This window comes from Uloborus diversus, chromosome 1, assembly GCF_026930045.1.
Source record: "Uloborus diversus isolate 005 chromosome 1, Udiv.v.3.1, whole genome shotgun sequence".
NCBI classification, from domain to species: Eukaryota; Metazoa; Arthropoda; class Arachnida; order Araneae; family Uloboridae; genus Uloborus; species Uloborus diversus.
Window position 1 is genome coordinate 267,932,677 of NC_072731.1, and position 19,907 is coordinate 267,952,583.

At 35.5% G+C, this 19,907-nt stretch overlaps 1 protein-coding gene across 1 annotated transcript; it reads right to left on the minus strand.

The window, feature by feature from the left end:
• Positions 1 to 837: 837 nt before the first annotated feature.
• LOC129227543 (protein phosphatase 1 regulatory subunit 14B-like) lies at positions 838 to 19,435 on the minus strand. Its single transcript, XM_054862126.1, has 4 exons — positions 19,187 to 19,435; positions 12,204 to 12,293; positions 8,568 to 8,609; positions 838 to 879 (listed from the first exon to the last, which is right to left on the minus strand). Exons 1-4 carry the CDS (start codon positions 19,433 to 19,435, stop codon positions 838 to 840), a joined length of 423 nt encoding a protein of 140 aa, XP_054718101.1.
• Positions 19,436 to 19,907: the final 472 nt, after the last annotated feature.

Here is a 19,907-nt window from a genome sequence, read left to right on the forward strand (position 1 = left end):
CGTATCTGGGGTAACTTTTTTTTACTTGTTTAAAAAGAATGAATAGTGTAAAATATAAAAGAATCGCCTTTTTCATGGCATCTTTTATTTTTAATTAGTATCACATCATGTAATATATATTTGAATGGGGTCGTGGTATAACGATCGGTAGAGTGTCGGATTCGGGGCCGGAGGGTCCTGAGTTCGAACCTCGATGGTCGAAGACCCACCGTCGTTATTAAAGGGGAGTGGGCGACGTTAAATATGCTCGTGGTCTCAATGTCCTCCAAGTGAAACGATACCTCTGGGGGTGCTAGCACTAGGTAGCTATTAGCTCCTGGACTAGTTCTACATTCTCATTAACTGTTCGATCCGGTGATGGTGCTGCCATCTATCGGTATAAAAAATAATGGAGGCAAGGCACTTAGTATGCAGTCCTCGACGTAAATACAGTTTTAGTCAGTTGTGACTCGAAATCGAAAATCGAAAATATATTTGAAAAAAAAAAAAAAATCTTCGATTTACGTTAAACTGGGAGCTTTAGTATAACTGATCCTTTTCTAGCAGCATTTTATGTATTTTGAAAAATGAAATGGAGAATAGGGAGGAGGGGTTCGAAAAATCTTGCGTGCCCTTACATGGGGGGAGGGGGCGGTCAAAAATTGTCAAAATCATCCTTACGTAATTAATGAATGGCCCCTTAGCTGTCTACACTTAAGATTCTTCTATACTTAATAAGCTGTCTACACTTAAAATATTACAAACAAAACGCTTTGTATCACGAATATCTTCAGTCCATACGTAGGCTTGAATAACGCTAACGATGTACGAAGTTTCATGACGAAGTGGAATACTGCTTCACAATGTTTTTGCTCTTAGGAGCAACTCACTGATGAATTTCTGAAAGAAAAAAAGGGAGATGATATACAGAGTTATTTTGTTAAATGGTAAATGAAAATTGAATATAACACGAATGAAAATATACAAAGAGAATAAAGAGCATATTCAACTCTTGACAGAATTCGATCGAATTTTTGAGCACCGAATTGAAGACGATCAATTATAGGGGAGACTATTGTACCTTGCACCATGCCCTCCAATCAGCTAGCGCTTTTACCTAGTGAGTAATCACGGTATGTCAGCCATGACAGTCTCTCCACCTGACAGAGTGAGTTGTAGGTTGAAAATCCAGCTTTTATGTGGACAGTGATTGTTTTGTGCAAACAAAAGTAAATCATTCCAGCGTCCCTTAAATGAAATTGGACTTTTAAAGACTAGTGTTACCCAACTGATTAACCATTATATCTATTGCCTATCTCTCGGTAAGTGTATTCAACATTTAGTCTTTACATTTTACGTAGCTGTTAGGTTAGAGTAGCCACTTTTGTATAAACATGCACCCTCGTGTACCTTGAAACCAAGCTCCATCTTGTATCTTGAACTACTGGATCAAGGTACAATAGGCACAATAGGTTGTAGTGATTGTTTTTTTTTTTTTTTTGAGCAATCACGATTGCTTATTGTTTTTACTTGACTCTTTTTGGCGTACTATCATTTTATTTTCCCACCGCCACCCTCCGCACCGTCACCGTCGACCGGCTCCTCACGATGCTGCTCCTCTAGCGAAAGCCGTCTCCAGGTTGCATCCATGTCCTACACATACGCGCATACATACACAACTACACACACAAATACATACACACACATACACACAACTACGCATACATACAGACACCTACACATACACACATTCATGCCTGCACACAGACACTAACACATATGCCTACATACACACAACTACCCACACATTCATGCCTGCACACAGACATAAACACACATGCCTACACATACATGCACATACCCCCCACACACACACATTCATACACACAACTACCCACACACTTATGCCAGCACACAGACACAAACACATGCCTACACACACATACATACCCCTACACACAAACACACATATCCCCCACACACAAACACACACGTCTACATACACACACTCGTGATTGCGAAAAACATAATTTGAATCCAAGTCAAAATTCAAATTAATTTTTTTTATTATTTATTTTATTTTTTTTATTAAGGTAGGATTTTATCATGCCTCGAAGTAAAACTGGAATCAAGAGGGATCCAGTAGATGTTGGGGCATTGCAAAACGCTATTGAAGCAGTAAGAAGTAATGATTCTGACAAAAAAAAAAGACTTTTAGAGAGGCCGAAAAAGTATTCAAAGTGAGCAGGTCAACCATTACTAGGCATTTGAGAAAGTTGAATGAAAGTGGGTCCAATCAACTTAAATACAACGTAAGTTCTGCAGTTAGGCAAATACAAGAGGTCTGTCTCAAGGTACACGAGCATCATGTACCATGGACCTAATTACATAAAATTTGTGAAAAATATACAAAAATAGAAAAATATTTTTTATAATCCGAAATATTTTTGTACTTGTGCGAAAAGGCTTGAAGTTAAGTTTTAATGACTAAAAACCATTAAAATCACACACTCTTTTTTTGAAAACCAAAAAGTTTTAGAAATGGTCCAAAGTACAATTGTCTCCCCTATCTACCAAAAAAAAAAAAAAAAAAAAAAAAAAAATGCAGCTAGAAATTTTCTTTCCCCACCCGGAAAGAAATTTCTCGTTACGCTTACTGGTGGATAGAATTCGATCGAATCGGATACAGTATAGTTGAATATTAGTGATGTTTCGGATAACCGAGGGAAAATAAAGATTTGTATCCGTTACTTTTTTGACGGATCTTAAACGGATCATTTCTATTCTAAAAAGTTTTAAATACTTGAATAAAAGACTCTTAAATACCATTTAAGTTTTATTCCCTATTTGAATTATAAGGTATCATTTCAGAAGCCAATTTGTACCCTCTCCCCCCGTTGCAAAAAGAAAGGGGAAATAAGTTTTAAAAGTGTGTATCAGTGTGTCTTTTTGTGGCATCGTAGCACCTAAACAGATGAACTGATTTTGACAGTTCATTTTTCGTTCAAAGGTCAGCGCTGCATTTATGCTGAAATAAAATGCGAAAAATCATTTCTAGCCTGTCCAGTAACAGCTTTACACTCTTGCTCCTTTATCCTACATCTACCGAGTAAGCTAGAAATAATTTTTCACATTCCAGCTAAGCATTAACGCAGCGCTGGCCCATTCCTTCCAACTCTCCCTCAATTTTAACGGAGGATTCTTTAAAGAGTAAATCATAGTCTTGATTATATTTTTGCCGCAGTTGACATTTTTTGAAGAAACTGCCATTATTCTGACGGTAATACATTCCGTAACAAATTTTACACTTGGATAGTTGAATTGGGTAAAAAATAAAAAAAAATGAGATCCGTATCCGTATCCGCGGATCTTGACACCAACGATCCGTATCCGTATATCTTGACACCAACGATCCGTATCCGTATCCGCGGATCTACTTTTTTAACGATCCGGCACATCACTAATTCATTTACATTCCTTCACTCACTTAATTTCTTATTCATTCACTCTTTCTTTCATTTTTTTTATCATAGATTAACAAAATTTATTAAATTATTCGTTCAATGTTTTTTTGTTTTTTAATTTATTTTCGTTTATTTATTCATTCATTAGATGACACATATTTTTAAGAATCCACAAAAAATATTTCTTTAGAAAAATATGTTATTTTCAGTTCAATCCATTTTTTTTTATTAAGTTACAAATTGGCCATTAAGTTACAGATTATATTTTTGCCGCAGTTGAAATTTTTTGAAGAAACTGCCCTTATTCTGACGGGAATACCTTCCGTAACAAATTTTACACTTGGATAGTTGAATTGGGTAAGAAAAAAATGAGATCCGTATCCGTATCCGCGGATCTTGACACTAATGATCCGTATCCATATCCGCGGATCTGCTTTTTGAACGATCCGGCACATCACTATTGAATATGCTCCTATGCGTTTCCAGCAGAAAGAACACACCGATATGAGACTCCTTGTGGAAGGGAAAATTGCGAGCTGTGGATATTTCGATTATTTATTGGGTGTGGCAGAGTCAATTATTACTTCTCGGCTATTGTTTTTTGCCCCACAAAAATAGACGTAAGACATTCATAGTTGCATGCGTATGAAAAGACTTCGGACTTTAAAGGAAAGTTTTTTTTCTTCAGTTCCTTGTTGATTTGAGTACGATCCACTTACAAAATACCACAAAGTTATTGTGCTACTCTTGTAATAACAGCAACACCGAGACAACTCGTTTCAAACGATATCACTCTGATTGATTAAAGTGAAAATCCAACATAAATAAAGCACAAATTTTAAAGAGAAATTTGTGCTGTATTTTCTTTAAAATTTGTGCCTTATTTACGTTGGATTTTCACTTTAATCATATTGTAGCACAAAGCTTAAATGATCACTTTTACTTCCTTTTACAAAAAAGGAAGTATTGTATTCGTGAAAAAATTTTCAATCAAAAATCGGCCTTAATTTCCATTTTTCTCACTCCCGAATGAATGTTGAGTTTTTTTCCGACCCGAACACACGTGGATATATGCCTAGGAACGTACAGACACCCGAAATATCCATTTTGACGACCCCCCGAGTTAATTACAACGAGTTTTCTCGTGACGTCCGTATGTACCTATGTATTTCGTATGTGTGTATGTATCTCGCATAACTCAAAAACGGTATGTCCTAGAAAGTTGAAATTTGGTACGTGGACTCCTAGTGGGGTCTAGTTGTGCACCTTTAATTTGGTTGCATTCGGATGTTCCTAAGGGGGTCTTTTGCCCCTTTTTTGGGGGGTGGGGGGTGAAATCATTGTTAATTTCGATGTAAACTCAAGTTGTGTTATAATTTGTTGGACACTTGGCGATACATCGCCAGTCTTTTGGTTGCCAAGTTTTGTCGCCAACTTGGCGACAAATTTAGAGATTCTTTTTATTTTATTTTTTTAAAATTTGGTTACAGTTTATCCACTGGTGGTGATATTTAGAGAGTGAACAATTAAATCACATAAAAATTGCCAGTAATGGGGAAATGACATTAAATTGGAGTGAAAGGAAGTCATGTGATACACACATCAGCTCGTTATTTTTTATTTGTCAAGTCTAAAACGGAGGTGTTTGCACAATTCTTTTTCCAAAGTGAACAACTTTTTACGATTCACAGAGCTGAATTTTTATTCTTTGACGGTCCAGTATTAGTTGTTCTGCAAAGGTTTCGGGCTTTTTTAGGCTCAAAAATACTTTAAAGTTATAGAAAACTTGTATTCGAAGGCTGCAAATAAGACTAAAATTATTCCGTGAATCCGCGAAGGATTGAGAAAGTGAGTCCATTGTTATAAAGAAATGCCCTAATGCACTCGAACCCTATTTTTGAGCCTTGCTTTGTCTTCCTATCTAAAGAATAAACTCGTGCTGCTGACACACAGATCTTCCTCAATTATTGTCATGCTTGAACGGTTAAGGCATGTAACTTTTTTTTTTTTTTCATGGCTGAAGTGGAACGCGATGACCGCTGAGGTTTATAAAATGTATATATTTTGATCTTCATGCACGTTATTAAGTTTTCCTTTTCTTCTTTTTTGTGTTTAGTCATTCGGTGCTTCGCAATTTCAATAGCTTTTACAGCCCCACTCAAAGTTTAATATTTTTACTGTGTCTACTGCCATAAAATGGAAGAAAAACTCAAAGCATTTTTCTTCAATTTTAATCAACATTTTAGCATAAATCGAACAATGTGAAGAAGAAAAAAAAATTTATATTAAAAAATACTTGCAAAAATTATTTAAAAAAAAAAATATATACTTTTGATTATTCTGCATCAGACAAAATTTGTTCCAATGTTCCAAGGTAATTAGAACATGAAATATAATTGTTTTCAATTAATTTCATGCGAAAACTTAGGTGAGCCTTCAATTGGCAATTCATTGTTGATCAGGTCATTGCTGAACAAAACTTTTATTAAAATGCATCTCAAATTGGAGTTCGCGAGACCGCGTTTCGAATGCTGCCCAAGACCTTAGTAGCTTCTTTTTTTTTTGGGGGGGGGGGGGGGGCAAATTTCATAAATCTAAAAGAATTTTAATTATGTTGAAGTGAATATTTTTGCTAAAACAAGCTAAACTAAGCAAAAAAGGAAGAGAATGAAAAAAAAAAAAAAGGAAATTATAGTTTTAAAACATAAGAAAAACACCCTTATGTAGCTAAATGAACTAAAAAGTAAAAAATAATCTTTGAATGATAAGTATATAAATTAATTGACCAAACACTTAATTTTAGTGTAATACAAAAAAAGCGTGGGGAGCTTCGTATCGTCTTCAATTTCTTTCATTTGTTGTCCATGCAAAAATGTAAATCAATAGCACCCCACGGTTTTTTTCATTACATTAAAATTAAGTGTTTGATCAATTACTTTACATACTTACCATCCAAAGTTTATCTTTTTACTTTTTAGTTCAGCGGTAGGTAACTCGTCGATCGCGATCGACCGGTCGATCTAGAGCCCATTTTGAGTCGATCGCGGCAATATTTTGAGTCTTGCTTTTTGTCTGAGTAGAATAATTAAACATTAATTACTGGAACAAAGTTTAGCTTAACGTCTAAACGAAAAGTATTTGAAAATTTTACAAACTTTTTGTAATCACTGGAGCTTTTTTACTCGCTATTTTATCAATTTTGTAGCAAGCACTATTCTTTTGTCTGGAAATATTCTTTTATTGGTTAACAAAACGTAATTTCAGTAATTTAAAACTACTAAATTTGTTTCAAAGTATTTTTAATAAAGGTTGGCCAACAACTTAAAGTCATCATAGTCTCAACTTAATATTGTATGTAAAGCATCCGTTTTAGTTTATAGCGTATGCATGCACCATGCCCCCCCCCTTTGCACAAATCGATTTTGTGTTCACATTAAACTTGGAAAGTAGATTTTCAGTCAATTTAGGTTGCCGACCGCTGCCGTAAAGTGTAATGCTCATAATCAAAAATAGTGTAAAATTCTGCTAAATTAATTCAATTCTCTTACTTTTTAGATTCTTACTTTCATATATGTATGAAAATCAATTTTGATGCCGAATTTCAAATTATGTGAGTCACTTGGAAGTGCGAAAGCATATTGATGAGTGAGTGAGTGAGTCAGTGTAAAAAATGCCCCTTTTCAGACCTTAAAAATTCATAACTATAAGAGGTATTTTCCCGAAATTGAGATTATGGGTGCACTATGGAGCTCTTTAAAACACACAAAATTTCAAGAATGTACAGGTAGTTACCAAAATAATGGAAACACCTGAGAATAAAAGTGACATTTTTGAATGCGCTTTGTAAGTAATAAAGAATAAAATTAGATATCTGGGTTTTTTTTTGAGCAATAACGATTGCTTATTGTTCTCACTTGACTGTTTTTGGCGTCCTATCATTTTATTTTCCCTCCGCACCATCACCGTCAACCGGCTCCTCACGATGCTGCTCCTCTAGCGAAAGCCGTCTCCAGGTTGCATCCATGTCCTACACACACGTGCATGCACACACAACTACACACGCACACACACACACACACAAACACATACATACACCTACACACAACTACAAACACATACACACATACATACACGCACGAACACGTACAGACACCTACAGATACACGCACACATACAACTACCCACACATTCATGCCTGCACACAGACACAAACACATATGCCTACACACACATACACATACCCCCCCCCCAACACACACATATTCACACACACAACTACCCACACACTTATGCTAGCACACAAACACACATGCCTACACACACATACCCCCTACACACCTACACACATGCCCCCCCCACACAAACACACACGCCTACATACACACACTCGTGATTGCGAAAAACATAATTTGAATTCAAAATGTCAAAATTCAAATTAATTTTTCTTCTTTTTAATTTTGTTTTTATATAATATAAATAGCAATGTACATATTCTAGTACTATTTGGTGGTTTAACGGAAGTTCTGGAAGTCTTGGATTTTTTTTTCAAGCACGCGTGAAATGTCGGACCTCTCAAATTTTTAAAGAGGCCAAATCGTTGGAGCGCGTCTAGCTGAAGCAAGTGTAACTGAAACATTTCAACTTTTTGGTGCATCTAAAAGTACAGTATCTAAAGTCATGACAGCATACACACAGCGCGGTAAGACGAGCTCGGCAAAGCAAAATAGTGGGCGGAAAGAGAAGCTCAGTGAAAGAAACCGACAGGTATTGAAGTGGATTGTAATGTCTAAAAAGCGAACAACAGCAACAAAAGTGACCACAGAACTCAATCACCATATAGAGTCACCAGTGTTGAGCGATTAAAGTTAGAAGAGCACCTTTATAAACAGAACATTTACGGCAGAGTAGCGATTCCCCAAAAAATTTTTCCAAGTATTTCCATTATTTTGATAACTACCTGTAGATCTAATAATTTCTGAGAAATGAGGGGATCGAAAGTAGCTTGAAATGGTTCGTGTAAGACCCACCCCGCCTATTTCCTGATTTCCGAGCTTGGATGACACACTACCGAGCGTCTGAAACTTTACTCAAAGTAATAATTTATTAAATCAAATTCACACTCACTTCAACGTTTTCTTCCGACTTTTTGGTTCCTATTACTTTTCCCTAGAGAAAAAGAAAAACTTGCGTGAGAGAAGGTAACGAGATGCAACAAGAAAATCACAATCGTCATTTCTAAAGAACAAGAAAAAAAGAGTAATTTTTTTATTACACAAACAAAAAAAAATCAAAATTACAAACAGAAAAAAAAAGAAAAAAGAAATGGCACTTAGAGTTTAAAAAAAGATAAAGAAATCATGCTTAAATTACACCATCACAAAGGAGTTATCGAGTTGAACCGAACCATTGCTTCGGTCACTCGTCTGGTCAGTGCTAATTTAATATTAGCTACCACTTTGTTTTGCACTCTTGGCTTCCTTAAGAGGTTTTCCGCCTCCAGTTCAGTCACTCCTATGGCGGGCTGATGAGTGCTAATAAACACGAAACTGCAGTCCTCGGCTGGAATTGACTGAGCTGGCGGTGTGTTTCATGTCTTAATTTTTCTGTTGTAAGGCAACAAATTTTTGTAACAATGGGTTTTATATTTAATCACTTAATGGGGAAATTACGTGAATTTTATTTTTTAACCTAATCGAAATGATAATTTTACTTTTGAATTTATTTTTTTAGATTTAAGTTGTCCCAACGATTAAACAAATCAGTTAATGAAATCCAGAAGTCTCTCAAAGTGGTCTAGTTGCTGAGATATAAGTAAAAGCAGACCTCAGAATTTCTGTGACAAACATACCAAGTACATTAAAAGTTCTTTAAGAAAAAAAAGAAACATTGTTATTTTGAACTTACAAAGGAAAAAAAAAACCGTCGTTTCTTAATTTAAATAAAAAGAGAAAGAAAGAAATATTGAATTAAATCAAATTTTTATTTTGAAAACTAGATGAAGTTTCAATGCATAAAATACGAGGGCTATTCAGAAAGTAAGGAACGGTTTGGAATTAAAAAAAAAAAAAAACTAAGCGCAAGAATTTTTTATTTTATTTATATATATATATATATATATATACATCTGAAAGAGTGAATAAAATTCTAATTTTCTGATAGCCACCATACAAATTGAGGCACTTATTATGGCGTTAAAAAACTCCATCGTAAAATTCTACCGCCAGCGATCTCAGCCACTCACTGACGCGCATCCGAAGCTCCTCCTCGTTGTCGTCAAAGCGTTGTGTTGATTGCCAGTTTTTCATTCTTGGAAACAAGTGAAAGTCACTAGGTGCAAGATCGCAACTATAGAGCGGAGGGGGGAAAATCTCTGGCCATCAGCCTCCCTTCATTGTTAATGTCAATAAGGTCATTTTTAAACTCCTTACATTAGCTGATAAGTTTCTATAATTTTTAGGTTTTTTGAAAACAAAAACCGAATCTCAACCCGCACCTCACAACTCGCGGGTTTTTAAGTTGCAGCGCGCATTTTAAGTTTGAATATCCAAAAAACGGGTAGAGTGCGGAGATGTTTCCTGTTGTGATGGTTGGATGCCAGCTGAGCTGCCGAGCACGCAGAGACACCAAAATGTAAGTGATCGGCGCGCTCCTGGCGGCGTGACACGGAAATATTCTTTACTTTATGAATTACTCTCGCCCAAAAAACTGCAATAACGTGAAAGTAATTACATTATAAATAAAATACTTTTCTGTATACTCAAGTATTTCTCGCCAGTAGTTTTAGAGACGAGGAGCAATTTTAACTGTACTTTATAGGATAACTACATGGGTTGTATGGTACTAAGATTCACATACAGTCGGATCCCGACTTACGCGAGGGATGCGTTCCAAGACCCCTCGCGCAAGTCGAAATATTGCGTTGTGGAACACCTTATGTTTAAAATATTTTTATAAGCATACTCAATTATTTCAGACATGTGTTAACACACCTGAAATTGTTTCAAACCATTTCTTAACTATATATATTGACGTATCTTTTATAAAGAACTGATTTTTTACTGTATTTTAGAAAAAAGCGTTACCAATTAACATTAATTACTGTTGTGAAGCACAAAATGAATGATCAATGAGAGGCATGAATTAAAGCAGTACGAATTAAAGCAGTTGTTCAAGCATATCGAGAATCTTGACATTTTCTTTAAGGGTCTGAAACTTTCTCTTTCCATTTTCGCCAACTTTAGATGAAAAAGCGCGTTTGGGAGCAGCTCTATTTTATCAACATTCATATGTAAAATGAAAAGAATTAAAAAAAAGTTTAGAATCGGAGCGGTTATTTGTATAAACTACAGTCGAGTTTCGACTTACGCGAGGGATGCGTTCCAAGACTCCTCACGTAAGTTGAAATCTCGCGTTGTGGAAAAATATATGAATACAAATTTTTTAATGCATACCAAATACTTTTAGGCACTTTTAAACACCCCTCAAACTGCTCTAAAGCATTCCTTAACGATTACAGTTTCTTCCATAAAGAACTGAACTTTTTCTGTATTTAAAAAATAAAAAACTTTTATTCAACATAGAATACTTAAGATGCACAAAATGAATGACCAATGGGAATAAAAGATATAAAATAAAACTACACGGTACGCACTGCATGCAGTTAAATTAAAATGATGCACAAAATAGTACTGTACACTGTACAGTAGATACAGTAGCAATATTTACGAGTTAAAAAATGAGGATACTAGTGATGATTTATGCTCCAAGATCAGATCGTTATTCTTATCTAATAAATTTTTAAATACGCTTCATCTTTTATTTAAAACGTTTCAATTTGTGGCTGCATCTCCTCTACCTGATCCTTTTATCAATCCACAATGCAAGAGCGCGCGTAGCTTCCATTTTCATAATTTTTACTTTGCTAGACTGCTCTGCAAGCTCCAGTATTGAAACTAAGTTCTAAACTTTTACGGACACCTTTTTGTTTTGACTTTTAATTGTACATATGGAAGATTCACTCATACTTATTGTCGCGCTACTTTCGACGTTTTGTAATTGTTCAAACATATCGAGAATCTTAGCCTTTTTAAAAAATTTTATCAGAAACTTTCTTTTTCTTCACATTTTCAAACTTACACTAAGGTGCCATTATGGTTATTTGATGCATTAGACTAGTTTGGCATGGGAACTTTGGCTGTCAGTGATGCTCAAAGGGACGTAATAACATTCACGAAATCAATATTTAGTAGCCCGTAACGAAGCTGATACTTCCTTTCAAAATAATTCATGTTGTGGGCGAAAAATTCGTGTTAGCTCTAAAATTCGTTACTCGTGAAAAATTCGCGTTATAGCCATTTCGCGTAAGTCGGATCGCGTTGTAGCGGGAGTCGACTAGACAGCAAAGCGTTGTTTAGACTAATACAGTGTGTGAACTTCCGCTTTCAGTGATGCTAAAGGGTGGAAGTCCATTTACGAAACCAATATTTAGTATCAACGAAGCCCATTTTAATGCTCCGCCGCTCCTTTCCGAAAATTCATTATATATGAAATTTAAGCGTGCAATGGAACGACGCCATTTCCTGTTTTTGTCTTTGCTCCAACAAAATAATTCCCACTTGACACTCTGGTCCCTTATGAGAACACGTTCAACAATCTATTCTTTTAAAATTATTTCATTACCTCACACTTGGTTATACATTCGAATGTATGGATCGAAATCGCTTGAATGACATTGCCATCAGAATGGGTAAAGTTACTTACTCCTAGCCATGCTTTTCTGTTGAAATCACCTTCAATATCTAGCAGCTCATCAAGGTCTATCTCCACATTGTATGGGGTTTTATCTTCTTCCTGGAAGAACAGAACCAATTTAAGAATATAGTCTATACTTAGAATGCTCTTGAAAAGATTTAATTTGAAATGTGTTGTCAATACTAGGCTTGCCAGATTCCTGAAATGTTCAACCGGGACCCTCCCCCCGCTCCCCCGTTGCGAATATTCAAAGAGGTTCACACCCTTAGCTAGTTTTTAGAGTATTTTAAAGGGTAGTTCAATCTTAATGCTACGAACAAATGGGTACTAAATTATGAACCAAAACCAGGAGTAATACAACATGATCCAAGCAAATAAATTTAAAAATTTTATGTCTTACATGTTCCTATTTTCAAGTTACTTAAGTAAGTAGAAACACTTTGAATAAGGAAAAAATTTGAATAATGTTCATATGCACCTTTTACTGGCTAGAACTCTTATGGTTTTAATTTTGTTGTAAAAACCTTCCAAAGCTAATTCAATATTAATGTTACAAATGACAGAGCAATTATCCTAAATAATCCTTAACAGTTAATTATTTTTCGACTTTTCTGGTCATCTATGATCAAATTTATATTTTTCCAAGACGTGAAGTAAACCGGACGGGACACTGAAATTTTGTCTGAAAACCGGTATTGTCCCGATCGAACCGGGACGTCTGGCAAGCCTAGTCAATACCAAGGAACGCAAAAGCGTCCCGCCCTCCAAGAAAGCCAAATGTCTACCAACAAAAAGACCAAACGTCCACCGCCAAGAAAATCAAATGTCCACCGCAAAGGAAAACGAGAGAAAAGAAATGCGCCATGAAGGACAGTTTGCACAACAGAACAAGTTGGGGTTTAAAACCCTTTCAAATGGAATTTTGAAATACTTAACCAAAAGTGTTTTTATTATGTAGACAGTGTACTACGGTAAAGCATATCTTATAGACAAAATTTCATGTTTATAGGTGAGGAATTAAAAGAGTTATGACACTTCCAATAATCCGGACATATGTTATAGAAGTACATATTTCAGATAATAAAACGATGAAACATCAAACAAACTTGTTTGTAAAAATATTCTCTAAACAATAATAAAACATAATATAAGCATTTGAAATGATTATTATAAAATTTTTAAAAAAATCAGAAAAAATACTCGCTTTTGCGACGAGAATCCGAGGTTGGGAAAATGAGCCAGTCCCATTCTCTCAACCCCTATTTCTCTATGTTGTCAATCCCGAAATGAAAAACTCTTGTACAGATCCCAAAATAAGCAGACTGTAAAGAGTCAACTACGAAAAAAAATCGAGTAATTTACTCAATCAATAAATGATTTGCAGCTGTTTAAAGTTCATGTCCGGTATACCGGACGCTACGTCTGAAAGGATTACACCCCTCTATATCTCAGTCCCAAGAAGAACCCCGGAGTTGATTTTTTGGAACACTCAATCTCCTGTGGCCCCAGACGGCGTATACTGAAATTCATTCCCCGGGATCGTCTAGGAAAAGAGTAGTGAAAGTTAGAAAAACGCTATTTTTTAGATTTTTCATGTTCTTCTTTGCAGGGCTGCGGAGTCGGAGGTAATATGGCCGACTTCGACTCCTGGAGTTTGAAATTTCCGACTCGGACTCCAACTTCGACTCGGCTATTTTTCCTGCTTTTTTTTCTTTTAATTAACACCCCCCCCCCATGGGAAGGGGGAAAAACCCTAATCAGTAATTTCTTGAAATTTTCACGTTGTATTTTATTGCAAATCTAAAATGCACACAGCGTTGAAAATTCTATTTGTAAAAGAAATTTTCCAATAGTTGAGATGTTTAAAGTGAGATTTCTCGAAGATCCCCCCTTTTTTTAATGAGAAAAAACTATGTTCTTTAATAACAATAACAAATTATACCTTTATTTTATATTTTCACAATAAGTTATCATAAATATTGCACTTTTTGAACAAATTATGAAATGTGGTAACGAAACAATGTATTTTTGGTATTTTTTTTGAGAATTTCCTAATATCGGTATTCCAATAATTCCGCAATATCACGTTTTGAAAAATACCGAATACCGGCATTGCAATTTTGGTCCGATATTGCAATCCCTAGGTAATACATTATTGCGAGAGGATGAGTTACATATATGCGTCAGGAGCAAATTTAACACAAAATGCGGCGGTGTACAGCTTTGTACGAATAACTTTGAAACTGTACCTATATTTCGTCTCCCAATTTTGAATTTAAATTTTATTGGCTGATTTAGAATTAACCTTCATATAAAGATTTTAAGATTAACTTCTATTGAGCATTGTAATCAAAAAATCATATACTGATTTTATTTCATACCTTTCAATGAGAACCAAATTTAAAGAATAGTCTTTAGATTTAAAAAATACGCGTTATATTTTATTGGATCTTTTGGATTAGCGCTTCCGCTCCAAAACTTATTTGAATTTGCCGCCCCTTCAGAAGTCCCCCCCCCCAGGCTACGGGCCACGACTAGCCCCAGGGACACATTTATGTTACTATTTTTTAACTGAAATCAAAGTAAAAAATATATTATTCTTAGTATTTGAAAGTGATTACTTTCGATTCAAAAACTGTTCCTATTTACAAAATATTAGGGAGCAATACCTTTGCTGACAGCTGCTACTAGTTAAAGAAAGATATAAAAACATGCAAACTAGCGGGTCGGCCGAAGTAGCTATTACAAAAAGTGAAGGTTCGATTTAAAAAAAAAAAAGAAGAAGCCATCTAGTTGCCAGTGTCATAAATTTTCTTATTCGTATAGGTCTTTATATAAAATTCGAACCAATTTGTCGCCAGCTTTAAAAAAAAGATGTAAGGACTGTCATGGAAAAAAAGATGGTCTGAGTCGGAGTCAGCATGTTTTCCAACGACTCTGACTCTGACTCCTTTGACCCAAAGTCAGTCCGACGCCAACTCCACGGTTCTGGATACCACTCATTTTACGTGTTAACATCAAAAAGTTGATATCGAGATCACTTTGCGATCACAGTCGTCTAGCCCTACGGCGCCCCAGGGAAATGTGGCACCCACTTAGAGAGCCCCTGTTTATAGAGTTTGCCATGTAACTTTTAAGTGTTTCCATAAATTTAAAAGTAACTAATGAGTTATTTGCACGATTTTAGTTTTTAGTTCCACAATGTACAGCAGAAAAATACATGAAAAATGATGCCTTTGTTTCAATTATTCGAACTCGGTGAGAAAAGTTTTTAATGTTTAAAGTTGACTACAAAAATTTAGCGTGGAAACGCAACGAAAGTTTCCCATTTTTCAAAAATATTTTTCTTCTAAAAGAGAATGGTCCAAATTATAGGGTGAGATGCAGTAGACTCTCATTTTACGCGGTTTAAGATTTGACACATTTATTTTATTTTACGCGGATGCGGCAATGCAAACAGATAAAATTGTCCTTTCTTTCGAAATCCAAACTCCTAAAAATTGAAAATGACGCGTACTCAACTGCATTTTGGCGTGCTAATAATCCAGCTTGGGCCACTGGGGACATTTTATTATGCGATTGGTTTCAGAGCACTTTCCAGAAATATAATTATTAAACTCACATAGTTCAGAACTCACTGGAAGAAGAGCTTTTAGGAGTGACAAAGAAGGCCAAAACCAACGAGGATACCGACTTCGGTGACACACAACCAAAAACGTTCACATTGAACATTTTGAATCCTTCCTAGACAATAGAAATGATCTTTCTGATTTGTTAGTGAAGGAAGATTCTATCATGGAAATGACGCAAGTGATCATGGATGCGTTTAATGCTCTGCAAAGAATTACAGAGAAAAATTCTTAATGACTGCCAAAAGACTATCATAGCCAGCTCCTTTTTATGAACACTAAATTAATTTATGTTTTCTTTATGCATGTTGTGCATAAAAGTCGATGTAAGTACACATTAAACTTATTATACAATTAGTCATCACTAGAATAAAAGTATTTTTTTTTTTATCTACGAAACCAAAACCCTATTTTAACACTACTATTAGGTCTCAATTTACGCGGTTTCGATTTACGCGGCATTTTCGTGGAACGTAACCCCCGTATAAAACGAGGGTTTACTGTACTTTTTTTAAAAGGAAATTAAAAGATCGTTCACAAAACAAGCCTGGGCATCCTGTAGTATTTAGTAGCTTGGAAGAGCAGGTATTAAATAATATTAGAACAAAATCCACCCAAGCCATTAAATTGAGGGGTTTTCATTCTTTCTAATGTTTGAATAATGAGCATTTCAATTAATTTTAGTTGTAGTTAGATTGTTTCTATTTAAGAAATTATGTTTACCTAAAAATATGTTTTTATGTAAACGTTGACTTTATATTAATTTACATAAATAGTTTGCTCACTAGAATGTACGTTTTGAGTTTATTTTTCAAAATCATTGATCCTTTTCGATACTACCACCTGTTTTATAGCTTTTTCTAATGGATTTGCTGAATGGGACCAAGTAGCCCCAGCGCTGGGCTACTTGAGCCCATTTTTTAAAAATAGAAAAAGAATATAAGGATTAAAAATAGTTGTTTAAAAAAGGCTTTAGGTGGTAGCAGAACGTCTGAAAAGTGGTAAAACCAAGGCTATCAGTTTACATTATGAGTTTAACAAAGCATTCGGTGTAAAACTCGCAAAAAGTATAAAATTTCGGATCCAAGTAGCTCCACTTTACGGTACTTTCGAGAAAATATCACTGATATTCATGAAGAAGCGTTTCTTTTAGAGCTACGAATTTTATTTGAAGGTTTTTGACTCATTACACGTAAAGTTTCCCATCAAAGCTTACCAAGCTTTCCGAAAACTTGACAGCACACAGGAGAAGTATAATATCAAAATTTGAAAGTAAAATGTTGAAAACTTGATAAAATACGGACATTTAAAGCAATTGATTTTTCTTTGCGCATGCGCGAAATATAGCAATTTATAACTTTCATAATCCAAACCCCAACTAGATTCTCCAACTCATAATAAAATTGCAGTTCAATATCTTAAAAATTCAGAAAGTTATCAGCAGTAAAATGAGCCGAATTTGAATAGATCTTGGATAGGCGACGACTCGTAAGGGGTCGTTCGCAAGTTTTCAGCATTTGCTTGCAATCGCTCAGTATGATTCATGATACAAACGGGATATTTGCGAACGATCCCTCACGATTCGTAGTCTGCCCAAAAGCTATTCAAACACAGTTTATTTGAACGCTGATAACTTTTTGAATTTTTAAGATATTTAACTGAAATTTTATTATGAGTTAGGAAATTTAGTTGAGGTTTAGATTATGAGAGTTATAATTTGCTATCTTTCGGGCATTAGCAGGGAAAAATTAATTGCTTTAAACGTTCATATGTCATCAAATTTTCGACATTTTAATTTCAAATTTTAATACTATTCTTATCCTGTGTACTGTCAAGTTTTCTGAAAGTTTGATTTGCTTTGATGGAAAACTTTGCGTGTTATTAGCCTAAAACCTTCAAATAAAATTCGGAGTTCTGGAGAAATGTTTATATCTTACTGAATATCAGGAATATTTTCTTGAAAGTACGTAAAATAATTGTACATAGTAAGGTAACTAATTTCTTAAATTTAGAGCTTATTCTCAGCTGTTTACGATGAACAATGATCAAAAAATATTTTTGTTTTCCTCACTTTGTTGCTGGTCCCCTAAATTCATGGGTAATATAACTTTCAAAGGAAAATGACACCTAGAACATACCTCTTATGTGACAAAAGTTACAAAGCAATTGGTCTTTTATTTCTCGAGAAACCCTTTAAAATGTGAATTTTTAAAAGTGTCCCAATATTTTTGGTCATATAGTGTAGATATCCAGAGGTCCAGACATACAGACTTTCAGCTTTATTATTAGTAAAGAAGATAAAGATTCATCAATTTTTTACCGTCTGATGCGCATTATATTTCTTTGCATTATAGTAGACCCCCGTTTTAACGTTCCACGGAAATGCCGCTAAAATCGGAACCGCGTAAATTGAGACATAATACTGGTGTTAAAATAGAGATTTAGTTCCGTAGGTAACAAACTACTTCATTCTAGTGATGACTCATTGTATAATAAGTTTAATGTGCACTTATAGTGACTTTTATGCACAACATGCATAGTGAAAACATAAATTAATTTCGTGTTCTGTATACAAAGAGGAGCTGGCTATGATAGTCTTAATTAAGAATGCAATAGGTTGGCAGTCAGTATGAATTATTCTCAATAATTCTTTGCAGAGCATTAACGCATCCATGATCACTTGCGTCATTTCCATGATAGAATCTTCCTTCTCTAACAAATCAGAAAGCTCATTTCTATTGTCTAGGAATGGCTCAACATTTTCAATGTGAACGTTTTTGGTTGTGCGTCACCGACGTCAATATCCTCGTTGGTTTTGGCCTCCTTTGTCACTCCTAAAAGCTCTTCTTCCAGTGAGCTCTGAACTGTGTGAGTTTAATAACTTCACTTCTGGAAAGAGCTCTGGAACCAATCGCGTAAAATGTCTCCAGTGGCCCAAGCGCGATTATTAGCTCTCCAAAATGCAGTTGATTACGCGTAATCTGCAATCTTTTGTAGTTTGAATTTTAAAAGAGGGTAAAATTTTATCTGTTTGCAATGCCGCATCCGCGTGAAATCGAAACTCATCCGCGTAAAATAAAATAAAGGTGTCAAATCTTAAACCGCGCATAATCGAAACCGCGTAAAACAAACCCGCGTAAAACAACCGCGTATCGTTTGCGCTCTTTATTGAACTTTGTAACGGCAACGGTTAGAAAAAATTGGTGGAATAGTAAAAGGTTTTGTTGGAATGTGAATGCTGCTGGCAGACAATGTTATTTTATTTCGTATTAAAACTGGAGGGTTTCATTTTATTTTCTTAAGAGCAGAAGCTCATTTATATTAAAATTCCAAGGAAGACGAATAGGGGGAAGAAACACATACCCGCTGGCCGTAGAGGGCTTGCAGCTGGTCGAAGATCCACATTTCCACCCTCAGCCGCTTCCGGATCAGGCTCATTTGGTGCTGGCCGTACTTGGCCGTCAGGTACTTCTTCTTCCGCTCCTGGGGCGCTTCGCCCTTGGCCGGCTGGAAGTTGACACGCAACGCCGCCTTCGACGGCTGCTCGTCTGCCTTCAGGAAGGGCAAGCGCCCCACTGGGCCCTGCCGGAATGAACTCAGGGCAAAGTCCATGCTGAAAAGATAGCTTGTATTATACGCTTTGTGAAAATTTGGGAAAAGCCAAACCGCTTCAGAAAATACCGAAAGAATAAATAAATAAAGCCGACCTGCTGAACACTTCCTGCTTTTTTTATGGGCAAGATTTATTGATTCTATTAGCTACGTCGGTCGCCCGGCTTTGCACGGTTCACTTCGAAAATAAAAGTTACGTCAAGTGACGCGTGTTCAACAATCAGGCTTGAACAAAAAAAAAAAAAAAAATCAGTAAAATTGTGCGCCAGATTTCGGAAAAATAACCAAAAAGTAAACATTTTTAATCCCCCAATTATAGGAGAAGTCTTTAAAACAAAGCCCAGAATTTTATTTGCTCATATTCGAGACAAAAAATAGCAACAGATCTTTCGTTTCAATATGACTTTCTTCACCGCCACAAATTTTAATAAAAGCATTATTGCGGAAAGTTGAGATGAAGCACCGAATAATA